We start from the raw sequence: 22,759 nt of genomic DNA, 5'->3' as shown, positions 1-22,759 counted from the left end.
GCTGTTAGCGGGCCGTGAATTTTTATTTTATTTTTTTTAAGTAAATTTTATTTTTCTTATTCAATGTTATTGATACTTAAGTGTTTGTAAACTTTTAAGACTTAGAATTAAACTTTGAAGTTTAAAATTTTAAATTTTAAATTTGAATTTTATAATGTTAAAATTAAAATTTGAAAGTAAGTGGCTACAAAAAATTATTTAATAAGACCTATATGTAAGGATCAAGCTCTGAAGACTTTCAATTGATATTTTTATTGAATAATATATAATACTTCAAATTAAGTTGCAAGTTCTTTTTTGATTTTGTTATTTTTGAACTTGCAAATTAAAATTTTACAACAATTATAAAAAAACAAATAGTACATCACATGCTTTGCATCATTTTTGTAAGTTCATCCATGTCAACATAAGGTTCTTGGTTTTCGGCATTGGTTGAATCAGAACCATAAACCATTATATCTCCAATTTTTTGGTCCTCCGCTTCATCTACCTCGTCACGCCCTTGATTTCGTCGTTCTGATCTTATCCAATCTCTGAAACACACTAGAATTTCCAAAGCGTTGCTACCCAATGAATGACGGGTATCTCCTAGTTGCTGCCTTACTTGGCTAAATGCGCTCTCTGATGCGACTGTTGAAATCGGCACATTTAGCAAGTCTCGAGCCATGGCCGAAAGAACAGAAAATTGATTTGAGTTGCTCCTCCACCAATCCAATGGTAGAAATTCCTTTGTGCGGGGCTCTGCTGACTTTTGCAAGTAGAATTAAAGTTCATTAATATTCCTGCTAGGTTTGTTGATGCTCCCCTATTGTAGACCAAATCAAATAATCTTCAACACCATCATTATCATCCAAAGCACTGGTCCCAGATGTTGAAACTGAACTTGAAGGAATATTTGCATCTACAGCAGAAGAAGCATCAACAATGTTAGCATAATAATTATATAATGTTTCTAAATGTTTGTGTAGATAAGAAATACAAGTGTCAATATCAGGAGTTTCAATTGGTCCATTAAATTTTTTTTTTTAAAAAAAACGTTAATAAACGGGCTGAATCGGGCTGTAGCCCGCTAACAACCCGTTAACGGGCTTAGCGGGTTCCGGTGCACCTGTATCAAAAAACTGTTCGTTTGAAACCCGCTCCCTACCCAACCCGTCCCAGCCCGCGCCACGCTACAGTACCGGGCTGGACCGGGCTGTAAACGGGTCAGCCCGACCCGATTAACAGGTATAATATACACTCACACGTCCGTGTCTCTAAATAGCAGTAAATATATATACCATAGACTGATGCTGTTTGAAAAATAATACAAAGTAAATATCAACTTGGAATGGGAAGTAAAGTTTTTGAACCCCCAGAATAGTACAAACTGAATTGTGATAGGTAATAGATCGACACTACTTGGGCAAAATCCTTCATACGCATCTGGAAAGTGCAATGCTAGTCCATTCTCATAAAAACTTTGAATGTTCAAAATATTACTCCCTGGTTTAAGGCCTAAGGAAGTTTGTACTAGTCTCTCTTGAACAGTGCAAGAGTTCACTTTGCAGCCGGGTAATGGATATTCTCTTTTAATCCTAAGAGAAATATCAACCTATTTTTCCCAATGTTTAATGTAGCAATTAATGGCAAGGCTACTAACCAATTCCACATTTCCGCTGGTCATAAGTCATTTTCACCAAGGAAATTTAGGGGCTGCAGACTTTTCAAACCTATGGAAATAAGAATTTCTCTCATTTGTGTAGTTTCTGCAGCTTGTGATAAGTTTGTGTAGCATTTTTTTCCATAGATGGACTTGGCTGTGGAAATTGGAGTAACAAAGTCCTTCCCTCTTTCTGAATTTTCCACTATAAATGGGCAAGCTTTCCTGCCATTTCAGCCATAGCGCAATTTGTCTTTCTTTGCCATGGGTTGCACAAAACCACATTCTACTCTTACCATAATTCTGCTGGGGGTACTTATATTGGCTACCTCAGATTTCACAGGTCGGTCGCTCTTTTTAAAATTACATAGTAAACACTAATGTAGCCTGCCTATACAATTTGGATGTTGCAGGAATATAGCTCTTTATTTCCCAAATACGTTCCTTGATATGATTATGCATCCATCATTTTCTTTATAAATTATATGCATCTTTTCTGGCTGTCTTGATATTCCAGTTGACCAAGTAGTAGATAGCTTCATGAGCTAATATGCAGAAACGCAATGCAGGTGCACAAACAGGAGTGTGTTATGGAACAAATGGGAATGGATTACCTTCTCCAGCAGATGTCGTGGCTCTATGCAAGCAGAAGAATATCCAAAGAATGAGAATCTACGATCCTCGCCAGTCCACTCTCCAAGCCCTCAGCGGCTCCAATATTGAACTCATGTTAGGTGTGCCAAACCCTGACCTTCAGAATATTGCTTCTAGCCAAGGCAATGCAAATACCTGGGTCCAAAACAACGTTAGGAACTATGGTAATGTCAGGTTCAGGTATATAGCAGTTGGAAATGAAATAAGTCCGCTAAATGGCAACTCCCAATATGTACCTTTCTTGCTCAATGCCATGAAAAACATTCAAAATGCAATTTCTGGTGCTGGTCTTGGAAACCAGATTAAAGTTTCCACTGCTATTGAAACTGGACTTACAACTGACACTTTTCCTCCATCAAGAGGTAAATTTAGAGATGATGTTCGACGATTTATTGATCCCATCATCAGCTTCCTAGTAGCCAACCGCTCACCTTTGCTTGTCAACATTTATCCTTATTTTTCAAAAGCAAGCAATCAAGACATTAAGCTTGAGTACGCGCTATTTACATCACCTGGAGTTGTTGTCAATGATAATGGAAAAGGATACCAAAACCTGTTTGATGCCCTCTTAGATGCCACATACTCGGCCCTTGAAAAGGCCGGTGGCTCGTCTTTAGAAATCGTTGTATCAGAGAGTGGTTGGCCTTCAGCTGGAGCAGGGCAATTGACCTCCATTGACAATGCCAGGACTTATAACAACAACTTGATAAGGCATGTCAAAGGAGGGAGTCCTAAAAGGCCCTCCAGGCCAATAGAGACTTATATTTTTGCATTGTTTAATGAGGATCAGAAGAGCCCTGAATTTGAGAAGCATTTTGGACTATTTACACCGAACAGGCAGCCAAAGTACCCAATCAACTTTAACTAGTTGGAGAAAGCAAGAGAATTAAGGGAATAACAACTGTTTTCTTTAAATAAATGTAATTAAATAAGGGTTGCCCAGCTTCAGCAGAAAGCAACTCATTTGTATTATGTACCCAGACCTATATGCTTCTATGGAAGGCACTTATCTCAGTAGTCCATAGTGATCTTTAGACATCTAGGTCAGAGCTAAGCAAAACCAGAATAAAGCTAATGGGAAAATCCAAACTGAATCTCAATATACTAAAGATTATTAACTTTATCCAGGTCCCAAAATTTCCTTGTGCTACAATTGGTTCGTTTAAATTCAAATTGTGTTAGTTTCAAAATGAATGGTTTTAAACTGGGGAAAAAGTAATGGATTATAAGACTGTTATTCAAAGAAATTTACATGAAGCAGAGGAATAAACCTTAGCTAAAGGAAGCAAAACAAAGAAGTCCTTAAGCATATAGCTGGAAGAGAAGAGAAACCTCTATTCATATTTGCAAAAGAGATCTTTTCAGGAAAAATCCATCAAACGAATCCACCACTGCCTCCAATAGACTCAACCACCCAAGCACAACAAAAAACTGTTAGTAAAAAAAAAGCAATTCGAGTTTCTGTTTTGCCCAGTAGGAATTACCAAATAAACAGGTGAGATAACTTATGAGACCCTTGTTCTACCAAGAACCTATTTCTCCTGTACCGAAGGGATCAGGTTCACTTGAGTAGTGAAAAGCAGTCCTGGACCCTGAATAAGCATGGCATGATATGGAATCTAAATATGGAAAATATTTTTTGGTAGCATTCAAGCTATTTGCCAGAAATCCAATTTTTCTGGTCATGCAGTTCGCTTCAGCATTAAATGAGTTCCAAGTATACAAATGATCTCAATTTCTCAAGTAGTTCTGCATGATTTTGTCTCTGCGGTGGTCTGCATCTGCAACTCCTTTTATTTTCCTAGTTGGTTAATGGTTCTTGCAGAGGTTGATTATTTCTCCTCTGAAAGCATTTTGAGTTGTTCTAAACCACTTCAATTGCAATGAAAACGTAAAGCAAGAATGAGAATCTTAAATCCAAGTAAAGTTACCCGATGTGATAAAGATTATTTCTTTGTGGCAATGGCTTCTAATTTCTTGACCATAAGACACCAATGTCTTCCTAGCCAAGATGAAATCCTGATTTACTGTTAACATTTGAGCTGCCAATGATAAGACATCTCGGAAACATACATCAAGAGTAACTTATCATTTCAGATAAAGAAAGTTAAGTTTAACTTGGAGTTTCAAACCATGATAGCTACTACATCTTCAGTGATCACCTTTTGTCCGTCAGCTCACATTTTCCTTTGGGCTACTAATGCGTTTCTTTTGGTGAGACTTTTGCAGTCACATTTGTTAAGAAAAACAAGAGTTGGGACTAACTTAACCCCAAAATCTTGAGGTCAACTAGCACATTTGTTAAGAATTACTATTTGCTTACGCCAAGGTCTGTCATTTTAACATCATCAGTATGACAATAACGCTTAACCTTACAAATTCACCTCGAATCACCGCTTGAAGCAACACAATTACACAAGTCCAGAGAACTTGATGCTAGGCATGAGTTACATTTCAACAAAGATCATAGAATGGTTAAATAAATGCATATAAAAAGCGCAAGTATTATCTATAATCTTGAGCATTAATCACAAAATATATCCATAGTGATGCTGCTTTAACTTTTTCCAGTATTCACCAGAGTATTACTCATCACTCTGAGGAATTTTTTCCACTAGTTTGTGAAGTAGTTATATGGTTGAGAATAAGAATAACAGATCTAGTAGAAAAAATGTCATAGAAAGTTATCTGGTGTTGAGCAAGTAAATCTGTAATTATCTTTCTCATCACAAATTTAACTGTAATTTCATCATTATCAACATCACTGTCAAGAAGTAGGTTTCAATGTATGATTTGTATCCAAAATATACTTCAGCAACTTTTAATAGCTAAAGCAAATATAGGAACAAAGGAAAAAAACGAAAAATAAAGTGTTCTCTTGTGTATACCATCTCAGAACAATTATAACCACTTGCTTCATATCCTTAATCATCTCTTTCTGATAATTGTTAAACATTTGCTAGTAAATGATGGAAACTTCTTCAACAAGCCATAACTGCCAAAAGACTCTCTTTTTGTTCAAACTCCGATATCTCAAACAAGTGGTGAGTAGAAGGCAGTTGGCATGATGAAGAAGTTGCCATAGTTTACTCAATGTTTTGCACCAAAGATACTGAAGTTCAACTGATTCAGATCTGAAAAACTGACGGCTGCGGAGATCTGAAAGTTTCTCAAACAACTAGTCCTTTATATAGGGGTGTCCTTTGGGGTTTTGGTTTTCTTTTACTTTTTGTTTTGATTTCTAAAAGGATAATACAAATTTCCCCCTGAACTAGTTTGGTCTTTTCAAATAAACACTTAAACTTTTCGGGGGTACTATGACACCCCTAAACATTTTCGAAACGAAATAAATACCCCTTTAGTGATAATGTAATACAGAAAGTGAGCCCACTCTGGAGGGCAAAAAAAAAAAAGAAATTAAGATTGAATCATGTATACAAGTGTCATTCTGTAATTGGATACTAAATAATTATGTTTATCTAATTAATTATGATTATCGCTTCCCTTTCTTTTTTCAATTTTCATCTTTAGAACTCAATCATGATGTTAGGGCTGTGCATAATTTGGTAATACCAAATTACCGTACCAAAATTAAAAATTTTGATATTTGGTATTCGATATTTTGATATTCGGTATGGTATTCGGTTTAAGTTTTTTTTTAAAATGGTATTAGGTATAGTATTTGGTATTTTAAAATAAAATACTGAAATACCGATATCGTATCGAAATATATATTATATTACATAATACATATATTATTAATTATAATATAAATATAAAAAATCTAAAATTTTACTTTTCTTTATTCTCTAAGTTCATCAATTAAGTCTAAGCAATTAACAAGACATTAATGATCAAATTTATTCCTTTATGTAGAATTTTCTCTCTCTGGATTGATATTTTCTGATTTTGGACAAAAATTTTATCAATAAATATTTTTAGTTTTGTATTTTTAAGTACTTTAATTAACAATATTACAGTCTATGACTTTATGCACTAATTAGTGTGAGCACCTAATTTTTGACTATATTTGAATTTTTATCACCTTCTACTATGTAAATATTTTTAGAAATTTAATATATATTTTTTTTTTTAACTTTGTGACATTTTTTTATATATAGGGTAAACATTAAAAATAATTTAAAAGGTCAATTATTACTATTAATATTATTTTTATTCTTTATCTGTATTTTTAAATAAAATAAATTTAAAACCCGAAAATATTAAATATTTTTTAAAATTTTCGGATTTGCATAAAAAAATAGGAAAAGTAGAAGTATGAAATTAAAAAGTAAAAGTAAAAGTAGGTAAAAATTATTTAATAAAAAGTAAAAGAATGTGAAAAATTAAAAAAATAAAAGTAAAAGAATGTAGAAATTTTAAAAAAATTAAAAGTAAAAGAAAGTTGGAATTAAAAAAAAAAGTAAAGGTAGCTGAAAATTAAAAAAAAAGTAAAAGTAAGTGGAAATTTAAAAAAAAGTAAAATAAGTGGGACATAAAAAAAGAAAAGTAAAAAAAGTGGGAATTTAAATATAATAAAAGTAAAAATAAGAAATTAAAAAATAAAAGTAAAGAAAAGTGGAGAATTATTTTTTAAAAAAATAAGAAAAATTGGAAGTGGAAATTCTTTTTAATTAAAAAATAATTAAAAAAAATCTGAAAAAAACCGATTTTTTTTTTATAAATAGGAGATAAAGGAAAAAATAAAGGAGGAGGAGAAGGAGAGAACAAAAAAAGAGGAGAGGGATTTGAGAGAAATGTTTTTGCTTCTTCTATGCTAGGAGAATTTCTATTAGTATCATTATTTCTTCGTCTTTCTTTCGAAAAAGCCAGCAGCTTCACCACCCAAAAACAACCCTTAAACATCCATAGAACAGCCATTTTAATACCATAAACTACCATCCAAACCCGGTTGAAACCATGAGGCTTTTAGTTGAGGTCAGCGGCCAGTTTCGATGCTCCGTTTGAGGTCTTGCGTGCGGACTCAATGAGTTTAAGATTCAAAGTTGTAAAATCATAAAGTTTCAGATTCAACTTTTGAGGTCCACTTCTTATCTTGTTTTGATTAATGATATGAGTTGTTTCTTTTTCTTTTGGTGTTCTTTGGTATTCATTTATATCTTGAATGAATGAAATTATTCTTTGTTAAACATGCTGCCAATTTTTGAGCTTCCTCTTTGTATATTTATCTTAGTTCATTAGCATATTCTCTTAAAAAGGGTTCATCCATGAATGGTTTAATAAAATTTGCTAATTGATAAGTGAGTTGTGATTGTTCATAAAAAAAAAACTTATTGAAATAGAAACTCAAGCAAGGTTATGCCTCTGTTTGGTTATTAAGTACTTCATGTGTTAATAAATGTGCTTTAGTAGTTCCATCTTTGTTTTAAATTAAGTTGTCAATTGTCTAAAATATAGAGTTAAGTTGTTAAACAAATTTAACTAAAATTATGTCACTGGTGAAGATCTAATGTTTGGGCCTAGACAAATGGGTTGTTGAAGAATGTGGGGTTGTGAGGTTACTATAAGCTAATGAAAAAAATTATTCTATCTTTGGGCCAAAACTTGAAATCTGCTAGGCCAATTAATCTCATATATTGGCCCCTTTTATAGTTCTTGAATAATTAATTTAATCTATTTCATGCTTTTCTACAACGACATACTCTTATGGCTTTACAAATCTTAAATTAGTTTAAGACAAATAATTCATAAACATCGTAACTTGTTTTAGGCGCTATTAATAAATTATCGCGACTATGAGTACGGTTCCCGTTGTATAGTCACGATACGTAAACTCCAATTCGAGTGCGCGTTTCACGCGACTTGACCATAACTTCAAATAATAATAATAATAATAATAATAATAATAATAATAATAATAATAATAATAATAATAATAAAAAAAAAAAAACATGTTATAAATCGTAGTTGCGTTTCACGTGGCGCGATTTGCAATGTGTACCAAACGACAAGTGTACGACATCGTAACTTGTTCAAGAAATAACTCCATAAATACTAAAAGTCGTTAAGCAAGTAACTAAAAGTGATCAAAAGGTAAAGTGCACAATAGGTTTAAAACATGTAATAAGTCAGATAATTAGGTCAAGTATTAATTGTTAAGCAACCGTGCTAAAATCACGAAATTTGGGAGTGCCTCACACCTTCTCCCGGATTAACAGAATTCCTTACCCGATCTTCTGTGTTCGCGGACCATAAATAAGAGTCAATCTCCTCGATTTGGGATTTTAAAATAAACAGGCTACTTGGGATACCATAACAATTATTCCAAGTGGCGACTCTGAATTAAATAAAATAATCTCATTTCGAACAATGTCACTTAGATTGGAAAAACTCCTCTATCCCATATCCCTCGGGAAAAATAAGGTGTGACAGCTCTGGTGACTCCGTTAGGGACCGAACCCAGAATCTCTGGTTCAGGGTTCATAATTCAAGCTTAAATGACTTTTATACTTGGCTTTTGTTTATTTTCTGATTTTTTCGTGTTTGAGCCTAATGTGCTAAATGCCACTTTTTACTACTTTTATATTTTGTGAACTGTATATAAACTGTTACGAAAACCCTTATTCTCTCTGAGTCTTCTAAATCTTCTGGGAAGCGTGCGATTCGCATGACTTCTTTTCTATTAGAGTCATACCCTAATTTTAGAACAAGGATCGGACAAGTTGCAAAGCCGGTGAAGCTTCTGTATTTCCGGTACGCTCCCCTCCCCTCCCCCTCCCCCTCCCCCCCCCCGGCTCGAGTTGTCCGCTCGGGTAAGCCAGGTCTAGAACAACACACCCAGGATTTAAAGCTAGAATAAAGTGCCTCATGCTTGATCCCTAGTAGGTATGCTTGTTTGCATCACATACATTTGACTTTGGGGGCTCAACACATGGGTTGGGTCTTTCTAGGACAGGTGTACTCGAAATAAAAAGACCATCCTGATGTATTTTACGTGCTACTTGTATATTTATTTACTTGGGCTTGCATGTTGACCGACTTCTAGAATAGGGAAGAAAAATAAAGAAAAACCACGATTGAGGTAGGAGAGAGAAAATCACTCGGTTCTGAAAATCCCAATATTCAAAATATCCTGAAACTCTGCCGAAATTTTGAAGAAAAAAAAAAAGAAAAAAAGGAAAAGAAAAGTCATTTCAAAATAAATCAAATTTTTCTGTTCCGTCAAAACTAACCGAACAATGCGGGTCTGATTCTCACCGGATGTGAGATACGTAGGCAAACCTCATCGGTTTCGGCCTCCAATATTTTTAAAAAAATCCAAAAAATATTGTCATTTAATTCCTTCTTTAAGAATATTTTCTTAGAAAATCCCAAACAAATAAAATAAAATAAAAAACTTTAAACCCAAAAATATTTTCTTTGTAGAAGTCTTTCATTTGAAAAAAGAAAACAAATCAAATCAAAAACTAAAAAAATATTTTTTACCTTTTTTTTAGAAGTCTTTCTCCCAAAATTCAAAAAATCAAAATCCAAAAAAATATTTTTTTCCTTTTGAAATTTACAAAAAAATATTTTCTTTCTTCTTTAGAATTCTTTCTTTCACCAATTCTCAAAAATAAAAAATAAAAAAAATAAAAAAAATCGAAAAACAAATTGAAAATATTTTCGTTGCTAGGAGATTTTGTCGGATTATTTGTATATGAGTAAAAAAGAGAGTTAGTTTATCTATTTTATTTCTGATCTTCCTGAACTACGCAAGATCTGATTCATGCGGCGTTGTGATATGTAGGCAATCTCCATCGGATTCGATCATAGCCATAAACAAATTGAGTGAAAAAATAAACCGAAAAAAATTAAGTGAAAAAGAAAGAAAAGAATGACAAAAAATAACATAGAAAAATAGAAAGAAAAATACAACAAAAAGAGAAAGAAAAAGAAATCAAGATATGAAGAAAAAAATGAAAAAAAAGAAAGAAAGAAAGAAAGAAAGCAAGAATGAAAAAAAAATCCAAAAAGAGAACGATTTGTCCAATTTGAAAACGAAAATCACGAAAAGTTTTCGTGAATATGCTATCAAATGACGTGAGCAAGCCGCCACGGTAAAGCCTCCAATGGACGAAACAGAAATGGTTACGGTTTTCCTACAGGCCCAAGAGGCGGACTACTTCCAGAACATGATGTCTCCTATGGGTAGACCATTCGTTCAGGCTATCAAAATTGGGGAGATGGTCGAAAATGATTTTAAAATGGGCCGAATCTTGAGTCATGCTGCTTTTAAGGCCACATCACAGGCCGTTCAGAGTGGTTCAGAGGGTTTGATGAACAAAAATTGGAGAGATGAAGAATTTGATCTGGCACTGAATGTCATTGCAGTCATTGCCGAGACAGGAAAAAAAAAAACCAAAAAACGGTCGCCAAGCCTGAAAGTTCCCCATGAGACGGGAGTTTCGGTAGCCAGTCTTGCTATCCTTTCTGCGTCCGGATTATATCAGGGTGTGATCCGGATGTTTTACTTTATTGTCTTACTTTCCGATGTAAACCCTTCTATCTTTAAAATTCAAAAAAAAATTAAATAATATTTCATTGTCCAAGAATGTCTCTTCTCTTAATTTTGTCACTTTTTCTTATTCTCTTTTCAGTTCTGTTAATGCAGATTTTATAATATGACATGCTTGCGGACTTCATGCCCAGATCCTAAAACACTGTCAGACCTCGAAATAATGAATCAAGAAGCAGAATGTGTTGAAGATAAGGCTTATGAGAAAATAAATAAAGAATTGGAACAGTAGGCCTAGGCCAAGTCTGAATGAAATCGGAAAAAGATGAAATTTCTCCGGATCATTATTGAAGCAGAGATTGAGGATAAAGATTGGATTACGAACCGATTGGAACAATTGACACTGATTGATGAAAAATAATTGGCCGCAATTTGCCACGGGCAGTTATACCAACAAAGAATAGCCCGTGTCTACAACAAGAAAGTGTGGCCCAGGAAATTTGAAATAGAACAACTCATCGTGAGACGTATCCTCCCACCTCATGAAGAAGTTAAAGGAAAATTGGCTCAGAATTGGAAAGATTCATACATTGTAATGATAGTACTGTAAAAGAGAGTGTTGTATCTAGGAAGCATCAAAGAAAATGTCCCTGAAACAACTGTCAACGCGGATGCAGTCAAAAGGTACTATGTTTGACCTTATATGTGGCATTAATGTTCTTAGATTGGGATGATGAAGGCTTTCATTCTCGCCATCCAAACATCATTAACCCTTTTGCTAACCCTTTTGAGTCGGTTACCTTCCTTTGATTACCCTCTTTGGAACCTGAAGATGTTATTAAAAAAACAAGAAAGAAAAAAGAGAAGAAAAACAAAACAAAAAAAGAGAGAAAATAGAAAAAAAAATAAAATCAAACAAGTTCATATTCCTTGAACTACGTTCGACTTGATTTCGAAAGGATACGTAGGCAGCCTCCCTTTGGGGTTCAGTCACACCAAAACAAAAATCTAAATTCCCCCAAAAGTTGAAAGTGGGCAAAAGTTACAATGATTCGGTGATGGGTTTGCCTGAAAGGTTTCAACGTTGTAATTTGATCCAAATGTTTTTTACCCCAAAAAACCATGTTCAAGTCCTTTTGATCAATCGGCAAAGAGGTTCGAAATGGGAGGGTACAGTTACTTGGATCTGATACAATAAAATGAGAGAAATAAAATAAGAGAGTCTTATCGGTGAAAACCCTCACGGGCACCATAAGGCGATGGTAAGCAGAGAAATTGAAAATGAGAGAGTCTTACTAATGAAAACTCGTAAAGAGCACTATAAGGCAACGGTGAGAAGAGAAATGAGAGAGGTCAGATGGTGAAAACCCGCAAAGAGCGCCACTGATCGAAAAGAGGATCCTCACAGTCACAGACATCGATACTGTCTTGGGCAAGGTTTCTTGATTTCAAGGCAAAGTTGTGATGAATTTCTGAGAGTTGGACGGTCTATACAGATCAGGCATCCAGTCCAAGAGGCATGTCATGTTCATTGAAGTCCGCATGCACTCCAGATAAGTCTTTCTTTCTTTTTCCTGAAAGGGACACCTCTCGTCTAAGTTCATTTGTCCATTCCATTATGTGCTTTTCTTTGAATCCCTTTCGGTCTAATTTTGTTCCAAAACTAAGACAAAGAAAGGATGGTAAGAGTGATTTACAGGGGTTTGTTTTGTCTGATACGAGCTAATATTCAAAAGGCACCCAGCCTCGATAAGGGCATCAAGTCGACTCCGACTGGCCATGATGGTTGATGTTTCGAAATCAAAACTCCTGAAAAGAAAGGAAATCAAAGTCAAATGCCCACAAAGGCAAAATAAAGTTGAAAGGTTAAGTCTCACGTGACTAACCGTCATGGCAAAGTCTGGAAAAGACAGAGGTTCTCCAGGATCAGAAATGCTATCGCTATTCAGGAAATAACCAATTGCAGTTGAAAGGGCCGATATCAAGTGACCGAAACATTCAAGGCCACAAAACCAGCCACCATTTCAAACTAACAAATTGTTCTTTGTTCGAAAAAAAGAAAAAAAAAATAGGAAACAAGTGCAATCCAAAAGCAACCTTGCAAGAAGCAGGTGCAACTAAAAAGAAACAGCCCAAGGGTTAGAAACAACTTTGCAGTAACAACTCCAAAAAGGGAAATTTCCTCTAAAATTCTTTCCCGTATTTACTCATTCTCTAAAAGAATAATTTTAAAAAAGAAAAAGAAAAAAATAGTTCAAAATTATAGTAGTATAGGGTACACCAATCCCTAACTGCATTTTTCAACATAAAGTCTCCACTCCCTAGTTGATGATTATTTTAGACATAGGGTCTCCAGTCCCTAGTCGCTTTTCCACCATAGGGTCTTCATTCCCTAGTTGATATTTTTAGACATAGGGTCTTCACTCCCTAGTATGCTTTTCCAACATAGGGTCTCCACTCCCTAGTTGATGATTATTTTAGACATAAGGTCTCCATTCCCTAGTTATTTTTCCAGCATAGGGTCTTCACTCCCTAGTTGATATTTTTAGACATAGGGTCTCCACTCCCTAGTTGATATTTTTTGGCCATAGGGTCTCCACTCCCTAGTTGATGTTTTTAGACATAGGGTATCCACTCCCTAATTTGTTTTTCCAATATAGGGTCTCCACTCCCTAGTTGATATTTTTAGACATAGGGTCTCCACTCCCTAGTCTTCTTTTCCAACATAGGGTCTCCACTCCTTAGTTGATGATTTTAGACATAGGGTCTCCACTCCCTAGTCTGCTTTTCCAGTATAGGGTCTCCACTCCCTAGTTGATGTTTTTAGATATAGGGTACCCATTCCCTACTCTGATTTTCCAACATAGGGTCTCCACTCCCTAGTTGATTTTATTTTTAGACATAGGGTCTCCACTTCCTAGTCTCTTTTCTAACATAGTGTCTTCACTCCCTAGTTGATGTCATTTTAGACATAGGTTATAAACCCCCTAGTCTCCTTTCCAATATAGGGTCTCCACTCCTTAGTTGACGTTTTTAGACATATGGTCTCCACTCCTAAGTCTGCTTTTCCAACATAGGGTCTTCACACCCTAGTTGATGTTTTTAGACATAAGGTCTCCACTACCTAGTATGTTTTTCCAACATAGGATCTCCACTCCCTAGTTGATATTTTTAGACATAGGGTCTCCACTCCCTAGTCTGCTTTTCCAACATAGGGTCTCCACTCCCTAGTTGATATTTTTAGACATAGGGTCTCCACTCCCTAGTCTATTTTTCCAACATAGGGTATCCATTCCCTAGTTGATTTTATTTTTAGACATAGGGTCTCTGCTTCCTAGTCTCCTTTCCAATATTGGGTCTTCACTCCCTAGTTGATGTTATTTTAAACATAGGGTCTCCACTCCCTAGTCTCTTTTCCAACATAGATCTACACTCCCGAGTTGATTTTATTGTAGACATAGGGTCTCCACTCCCTAATTTCTTTTCCAACATAGGATCTCCACTCCCTAGTTGATTTAATTTTAGACATAGGGTCTCCACTCCCTAGTCTCTTTTCCAACATAGGGTCTTCAATCCTTAGTTGATTTTATTTTTAGATATAGGGTCTCCACTCCCTATAATTCCTTTCAAACATAGGGTCTTCACTCCTTAGTTGATTTTATTTTAGACATAGGGTCTCCACTCCCTAGTCTCCTTTCCAATATAGGGTCTACACTCCCTAGTTGATTTTTTTAGACATATGGTCTCCACTCCCTTGTTGCCTTTTCCAACATAGGGTCTCTACTCCCTAGTTGATTTTATTTTAAACATAGGGTCTCCACTCCCTAGTCGCTTTTTCCAACATAGGGTCTTCACTCCCTAGTTGATTTCATTTTTAGACATATGGTCTCCACTCTCTAGTCTCCTTTCCAACATGGGGTCTTCACTCCCTAGTTGGTTTTATTTTAGACATATGGTCTCCACTCCTTGTCGCCTTTTTCCAACATAGGGTCTCTACTCCCCTAGTTGATTTTATTTTAAACATAGGGTTTTTACTCCCTAGTCGTCTTTTCCAGCATAGGGTGTTCACTCCCTAATTTATGTTATATTAGACATAGGGTCTCCATTCTCTAGTCTCTTTTCCAACATAGATCTCCACTCCCTAGTTGATTTTATTTTAGACATAGGGTATCCACTCCCTAGTCTCCTTTCTAACATAGGGTCTTCACTCCCTAGTTGATTTTATTTTAGACATAGGTCTTCACTCCCTAGTTGATTTTATTTTAGACATAGGGTCTTCACTCCCTAGTTGATTTTCCAACATAGGGTCTCCACTCCCTAGTTGATTTTATTTTGGACATAGGGTTTACACTCCCTTGTCTCTTTTCCAACATAGGGTCTACATTCCCTAGTTGATTTTATTTTAAACATAGGGTCTCCACTCTCTAATCGCCCTTTCCAACATAGGGTCTCCACTCCCTAGTTGATTTTATTTTAGACATAGGGTATCCACTCCATAGTATCTTTTCCAACATAGGGTCTCCACTACCTAGTTGATTTTATTTTAGACATAGAGTCTCCACTCTCTAGTCTCTTTTCTAACATAGGGTCTACATTCCCTAGTTGATTTTATTTCAGACATAGGAACTCCACTCCCTAGTCTCCTTTCCAACATAGGGTATCCATTCCCTAGTTGATTTTAGTTTTAGACATATGGTCTCCACTCCCTAGTCTATTTTCCAACATAGGGTCTTCACTCCCCAGTTGATGTCATTTTAGACATAGGTTATAAACTCCTTAGTCTACTTTCCAATATAGGGTCTCCATTCCCTAGTTAACGTTTTTACACATAGGGTCTTCACTCCCTAGTCTGCTTTTCCAACATAGAGTCTCTACTCCCTAGTTGATATTTTTAGACATAGGGTCTCCACTACCTAGTCTGTTTTTCCAACATAGGGTAACCACTCCCTAGTTGATGCTTTTAGACATAGGGTCTCCACTCCCTAGTCTGCTTTTCTAACATAGGATCTCCACTCCCTAATTAATGTTTTTAGATATAGTGTCTCTACTCCCTAGTCTGTTTTCCAACATAGGATGTCAACTCCCTAGTTGATTTTATTTTTAGAAATATGGTCTTCACTCCCTAGTCTCTTTTCCAACATTGGGTATTCACGCCCTAATTTATGTTATTTTAGACATAGGGTTTCCACTCCCTAGTCTCTTTTCCAACATAAATCTCCACTCCCTAGTTGATTTTATTTTAGACATAGGGTCTCCACTCCCTAGTCTCTTTTCCAACTTAGGATCTCCACTCCTTAGTTGATTTTATTTTAGACATAGGGTCTCCAATCCCTAGTCTCATTTCCAACATAGGGTCTCAACTCACTAGTTGATGTTATTTTAGACATAGGGTCTCCACTCCCTAGTCTCCTTTCCAACATAGGGTCTTCACTCCCTAGTTGATGTTATGTTAGACATAGGGTATCCACTCCCTAGTCTCATTTTCAACATAGGGTCTTCACTCCCTAGTTGATATTATTTTAGACATAGAGTCTCCACTCCTTCTCCACTCCCTAATTGATGTTATTTTAGACATAGGGTCTCCATTCTCTAGTCTCTTTTCCAACATAGGGTCTTCACTCCGTAGTTGATTTTATTTTTAGACATAGAGTCTTCACTCCCTAGTCTCATTTCAAACACAGGGTCTTCACTCCCTAGTTAATTTTATTTTAGACACAGGGTCTCCACTCCCTAGTTTCCTTTCCAACATAAGGTGTACACTCCCTAGTTGATTTTATTTTAGACATAGGGTCTCCACTCCCTAGTCTCCTTTTCCAATATAGGTTCTCTATTCCCTGGTTGATTTTATTTTAGACATAGGGTCTCCACTCCCTAGTCGCATTTTCCAATATAGGGTCTTCACTCCCTAGTTGATTTTATTTTTAGACATATGGTCTCCACTCTCTAGTCTCCTTTCCAACATAGGGTCTTCACTCCCTAGTTGATTTTATTTTAGACATAGGGTCTTCACTCCCTAGTATCTTTTCCAACATAGGGTCTCCGCTCCCTAGTTGATTTTATTTTGGACATAGGGTCTCCACTCCCTTGTCTCTTTTCCAACATATGTTATACAATCCCTAGTTGATTTTATTTTAGACATATGGTATCCATTACCTAATCGCCCTTTCTAACATAGGGTCTCCACTCCCTAGTCTCATTTCCAGCATAGGGTCTCCACTACCAAGTTGATTCTATTTTTGACTTAAGGTCTCTACTACCTAGTTGATTTTATTTTAGACATAGGATCTCCACTCTCTAGTCTCTTTTCCAACATAGGGTCTACACTCCCTAGTTGATTTTATTTTAGACATAGATTCTCCACTCCCTAGTCTCCTTTCTAACATAGGGGCTTCACTCCCTAGTTGATGTTATTTTAGACATAGGGTCTCCACTCCCTAATCTCTTTTCCAACATAGCGTCTTTAATTCTTAGTTGATTTTATTTTTAGACATAGGGTCTCCACTTTCTAGTATTTTTTCAAACATAGGGTCTTCACTCCCTAGTTGATTTTATTTTAGACATAGGGTCTCCACTCCCTAGTATCCATTCCAACATAGGGTCTACACTCTCTAGTTGATTTTATTTTAGACATAGGGTCTCCACTCCCTAGTTTCTTTTCCAACATAGGATCTCCAATCCCTAGTTGAGTTTATTTTAGACATATGGTCTCCACTTCCTAGTCTTTTTTTCAACATAAGGTCTTCAATCCTTAGTTGATTTTATTTTTAGATATAGGGTCTCCCCTCCCTAATCGCCCTTTCCAACATAGGGTCTCCACTCCCTAGTTGATTTTATTTTAGACATAGGGTATCCACTCCATAGTCTCTTTTTAAACATAGGATCTCCACTACCTAGTTGATTTTATTTTAGACATAGGGTCTCCACTCCCTAGTCTCTTTTCTGACATAGGGTCTCCACTACCTAGTTGATTTTATTTTAGACATAGGGTCTCCACTCTCTAGTCTATTTTCCAACATAGGGTCTACACTCCCTAGTTAATTTTATTTTAGATATAGGTTCTCCACTGCCTAGTCTCCTTTCCAACATAGGGTATCCATTCCATAATTGATTTGATCTTAAATGTAAGGTATACCACTCCCTGATATCTTTGTCAATATAGGGTATCCCATTCCATGGCCATATTTTCCCAACATAAGGTGCATCAATCCTTAGTTGAGACATCCTTTTGACAAAAAAGGAACACCATCCCCAAAAAAAAAAGTTTTTCGGGGTATACCACTCCCAACGTTTTATTGCTTTCAATAAAGAAGTAGTTTAGAATTTTGTTATAATTACTCACAAAATTTTTCTAGTGCAAACTAGGATAGAAAAATTTTGTTCGTTTATTTATTTTGGTGTCTGAGTAAATTTTACCTCGAGGCACAAGGTTCAAGATGACCAAAAGAAGAAGTCTCAATTCAGAATAAAAGAAAAGAAAAAATAAGTGAATCCAAAATGCAAAAAGAGTTGAAAAGATGTGGAATGCTCATGACATGATTGAAGCCACGAGCATTGGAGTCCCGTTTTGATTAGAAGAAGTTATAGAACAATGAACTAGAACCTACAGCTAACGAGTATCAAGGTTTAGATCAGAGTCTGCATGAAGAACCAGCCAAGACTCAAGATCAAGTTTCAGAAGACTCATATATAGAAATCTTGTAACTCATAACTGATAGGCTTGTTTAGTTTCTTTTTTATTTTGATATAATAGCAGGATCGCGGTCCGGAGCCTCGACGAAATCTCACTCGACTCCTCAACTCATCAGTCTACCATTCTCCTTGAACTACACGCGACCTGATTCCCCTATAACCCGAGATATGTAGGTTGTCCAAGACCAGGACTCGGTTGCACCCTATCTTTTATTTCTTTTCCTTTTGAATAATGGTTTGGTAAAATATTAGTCACATGGCTCACCTAATATTTGCTTGAAAACTCTTCATGTTTCCAAGCAAAGAGGGGCAGCTATGAGCACCTAATTTTTTACTATATTTGAATTTTTATCACCTTCTACTATGTAAATATTTTTAAACATTTAATATATATATATATATATATATATATATATATATATATATATATATATATATATATATATATATATATATATATATATATATATATATATATATATATTTATTTATTTATTTTAACTTTGTGACATTTTTTTATATATAGAGAAAAAATTAAAAATAATTTAAAAGGTCAATTATCACTATTAATATTATTTTTATTCTTTATCTTTAATTTAAAATAAAATAGATTAAAAACCCGAAAAAAATTATTATTTTTAATTTTCGGATTTGAATAAAAAAATAGTAAAAGTAGAAGTATGGAATTAAAAAGTAAAAGTAAAAGTAGGTAAAAATTATTTAATAAAAAGTAAAAGAAAGTGGAAAATTAAAAAATAAAAGTTAAAGAATGTGAAAATTTAAAAAAAATGAAAAGTAAAAGAAATTTGGAATTAAAAAATAAAAGTAAAGCTAGCTGAAAATTAAAAAAAGAAGTAAAAGTAAGTGAAAATTAAAAAAAAAGAAAAGTAAAATAAGTGGAAAATAAAAAAAAGAAAGTAAAAAGTGAGAATTTAAATATAATAAAAGTAAAAAATGGAAAATTAAAAAATAAAATTAAAGGAAAGTGAGGAATTATTTTTTTAAAAAAATAAGATGGGAAGTGGGAATTTTTTTAATTAAAAAATAATAAAAAAACAATCTTAAAAATTCAGATTTTTTTTCTATAAATAGGAGAGAAAGAAAAAAAGAAAGGAGAAGGAGAAGGAGAAAAAAAAGAGGAGAGGTATTTGAGATAAATGTTTTTGCTTCTTCTACGCTAGGGGAATTTCTATTCATGTCATTCTTTCTTCGTCTTTCTTTCGAAAAATTAAGTAGTTTCACCACCCCAAAACAATCCTTAAACCTCCATAGAACAATCCTTTTAATACCATAAACTACCATCCAAACCCAATCGAAACAGTGAGGCTTTTAGTTGAGGTCGCTAGCGAGTTTCGATGCTCCGTTTGAGGTCTTGCGTGCGGTGTGAATGAGTTTAAGATTCAAAGCTGTAAAACTATAAAGTTTCAGATTCAACTTTTGAGGTCCACTTCTTATCTTGTTTTAATTAATGATATGATTTATTTCCTTTTCTTTTGGTGTTCTTTGATGTTCATTTATATCTTGAATGAATGAAATTATTCTCTGTTAAACATGCTGCCAATTTTTGAGCTTCCTCTTTGTATATTTATCTTAGTTCATTAGCATGTTCTCTTAAAAAAGGGTTCATCCATGAATGGTTTAATAAAATTTGCTAATTGATAAGTGAGTTGTGATTGTTCATAAAAAAAAAAATTCTTATTGAAATGGAAGCTCAAGCATGATTATGTTTCTGTTTGGTTATTTAGTACTTCATGTGTTAATAAATGTACTTTAGTAGTTCCATCTTTGTTTTAAATTAAGCTGTCAATTGTCTAAAGTATAGAGTTAAGTTGTTAAACAAGTTTAACTAGAATTATGTCATTGGTGAAGATCCAATGTTTGGGCCTAGACAAATGGGTTGTTGAAGGAAGTGGGTTTGTGAGGTTACTATAAGCTAATGAAAAAAGTTATTTTATCTTTGGACCAAAACTTGAAATCTGCTAGGCCCATTAATCTCATACAGTGGCCCCCTTTTGTAGTTCTTGAATAATTAATTTAATCTATTTCATGCTTTTCTACAACGACATACTCTTATGGCTTTACAAATCTCAAATTAGTTTAAGACCAATAATTCATAAATATCGTAGCTTGTTTTAGGCGCGATTAATAAATTATCGCGACTATGAGTACGGTTCCCATTGTATAGTTACGATACGTAAACTCCAATTCGAGTGCGCGTTTCACGCGACTTGACCATAACTTCAAACAATAATAATAATAATAATAATAAATATGTTATAAATCGCGGTTGCGTTTCACGTGGCGCGGTTTGCAATGTGTACCAAACGACAAGTGTACGACATCGTAACTTGTTCAAGAAATAACTCCATAAATACTAAAAGCAGTTAAGCAAGTAACTAAAAGTGATCAAAAGGTAAAGTGCACAATAGGTTTAAAACATGTAATAAGTCAGATAATTAGGTCAAGTATTAATTGTTAAGCGACCGTGCTAAAACCACAAAACTCGGAAGTGCCTCACACCTTCTCCCGGGTTAACAGAATTCCTTACTCGATCTTCTGTGTTCGCAGACCATAAATAAGAGTCAATCTCCTCGATTTGAGATTTTAAAATAAACAGGTTACTTGGGACACCATAACAATTATTCCAAGTGGCGACTCTGAATTAAATAAAATAATCTCATTTCGAACAATGTCACTTAGATTGGAAAAACTCCCCTATCCCATATCCCTGAGGAAAAAGGAGGTGTGACAGTTAGTATTCAAATCGAATAAAACGTAAGTTATTGAACCGAATAAACTGAAACTGAAAGGAGAAAAATCGAATCATATCGAATTTAATTAGGTATAGTATTGGTATAGCATTTTAAGAAACCGAATACCGAAAATGCTGAACTGAAATATCCAAATACCGTACTGTACCGACCGACGAATACCCCTACATGGCGTTGCCTTGGCCACCCACCCCCGCGAGCTATCTCTTTCCCCTTTGTTTCATTTTTAGCTGGTCATACTAGCTTATAAGCATATTTTGGCTTATCTACGCATTTGGTAAATACCCAAAATGCTTATAAGTCAAGTGTTTATAAGCTAAAATCAGCCATAAGTCATATGTTGGTCACCCACAACTTATGGTTTTTCAGCTTATAAGCAGTTTTAGTTTGACCAACACTTTTACTAGTTTATCTTTAATAATATTTTCTAATTCACAAAATACTTTTCCCAAATATATTTCTTGACTTCCTCTTCATTCCATATTCGTTGTCAATATTTTTTTTTACAATTTGTTTTTTAAATTATAATCTTTTGAAAAAATTTCAAGGGTATTTTAGTCATTTTAACAAAAGAATAGCTTATAAGCAATTTTTTTATCAAACACATTAACTGCTTATTATCAGTTTCAACACTTTTATCTAAACACGTAAATACTTATTTTAAAAATCAGTTTCAACACTTAAATTTTTTTTCCAGTACTTCAAGCTTATCAGTTATTTACAATCAATTAATCCAAACAGACTCTTATATTAATATTTTGTTCTTATCTCCATCACCTCCAGAAAATCTTTTCAAAAGTACATGAAATAAATTTGCAAATGAAAAATCTATAAAAAGGTGCGAGAGATATTGCAAAATTGAAGTTCTTCCATCACATGCATGGTTTAGAAAATCCTCTTTGATGATAAAGAAACTTATAGCCTGAGTATAGAAAAATTGAATAGTTGTTCGGAAACAAGCAAAAAAGAAAACTTGCATGGAGGCCTTGACTAAAAACCTTGCTGGAAATTTCAGTCCCTTTTTGGTTCTCCCGATTCAAACTAGAAAATATTATTTGACAAAGAGTTTCAAATGTGATTTGTCGTCGTTTTAGATAGAAAACTGTACGGTTTATTCGAGTTAGAAAAAATCCGACGAGGAGTTTGTTGGAAAAATTATTGGATGATTATGGAGAATAAAAGGTTTAGTTTGAGGCGTGTCAATGACACTGTCCTTAAGAATATTTCGCCTACATCGTGATAAATTAGGCGTATCCTCCGAATTTAACAAGCTCTTCTAATATAAACTAAGAGCAGAAACAACAAAGATTAACAAAGACAACTCAGTAGAAAGTTATTACTTTGTTCACTTTTTAAAATGAACACAAACATATACTTATATATAGTCCAAATTGGACATCTGATTTTCAAGAATGTAACGTAGCATATTAAAGTAATGTTATCAAAGTTAATAAACATTTCCAATTAGAGACGCTACATAACTTTAAAGCAATAATGTGTTATGACCCAAAATCCTAACCTGTCATGATGGCATCTAACGTGGTA

At 34.5% G+C, this 22,759-nt stretch overlaps 1 protein-coding gene across 1 annotated transcript; it reads left to right on the top strand.

The window, feature by feature from the left end:
• The first annotated feature begins 1,886 nt into the window (after window positions 1–1,886).
• Window positions 1,887–3,310, top strand: LOC104104903 (glucan endo-1,3-beta-glucosidase, acidic-like). Its single transcript, XM_009613096.4, has 2 exons — window positions 1,887–1,985; window positions 2,212–3,310. The coding sequence occupies exons 1-2, from the start codon at window positions 1,907–1,909 to the stop codon at window positions 3,162–3,164; spliced, it is 1,032 nt and encodes a 343-aa protein (XP_009611391.1). The 5' UTR covers window positions 1,887–1,906; the 3' UTR covers window positions 3,165–3,310.
• The last annotated feature ends 19,449 nt before the right edge of the window (window positions 3,311–22,759 follow it).

Source organism: Nicotiana tomentosiformis, chromosome 2 (genome assembly GCF_000390325.3).
Source record: "Nicotiana tomentosiformis chromosome 2, ASM39032v3, whole genome shotgun sequence".
NCBI lineage: Eukaryota > Viridiplantae > Streptophyta > Magnoliopsida > Solanales > Solanaceae > Nicotiana > Nicotiana tomentosiformis.
The sequence above is the reverse complement of the archived record's forward strand: the minus strand, read 5'-3'. Positions and strand labels throughout refer to the sequence as shown.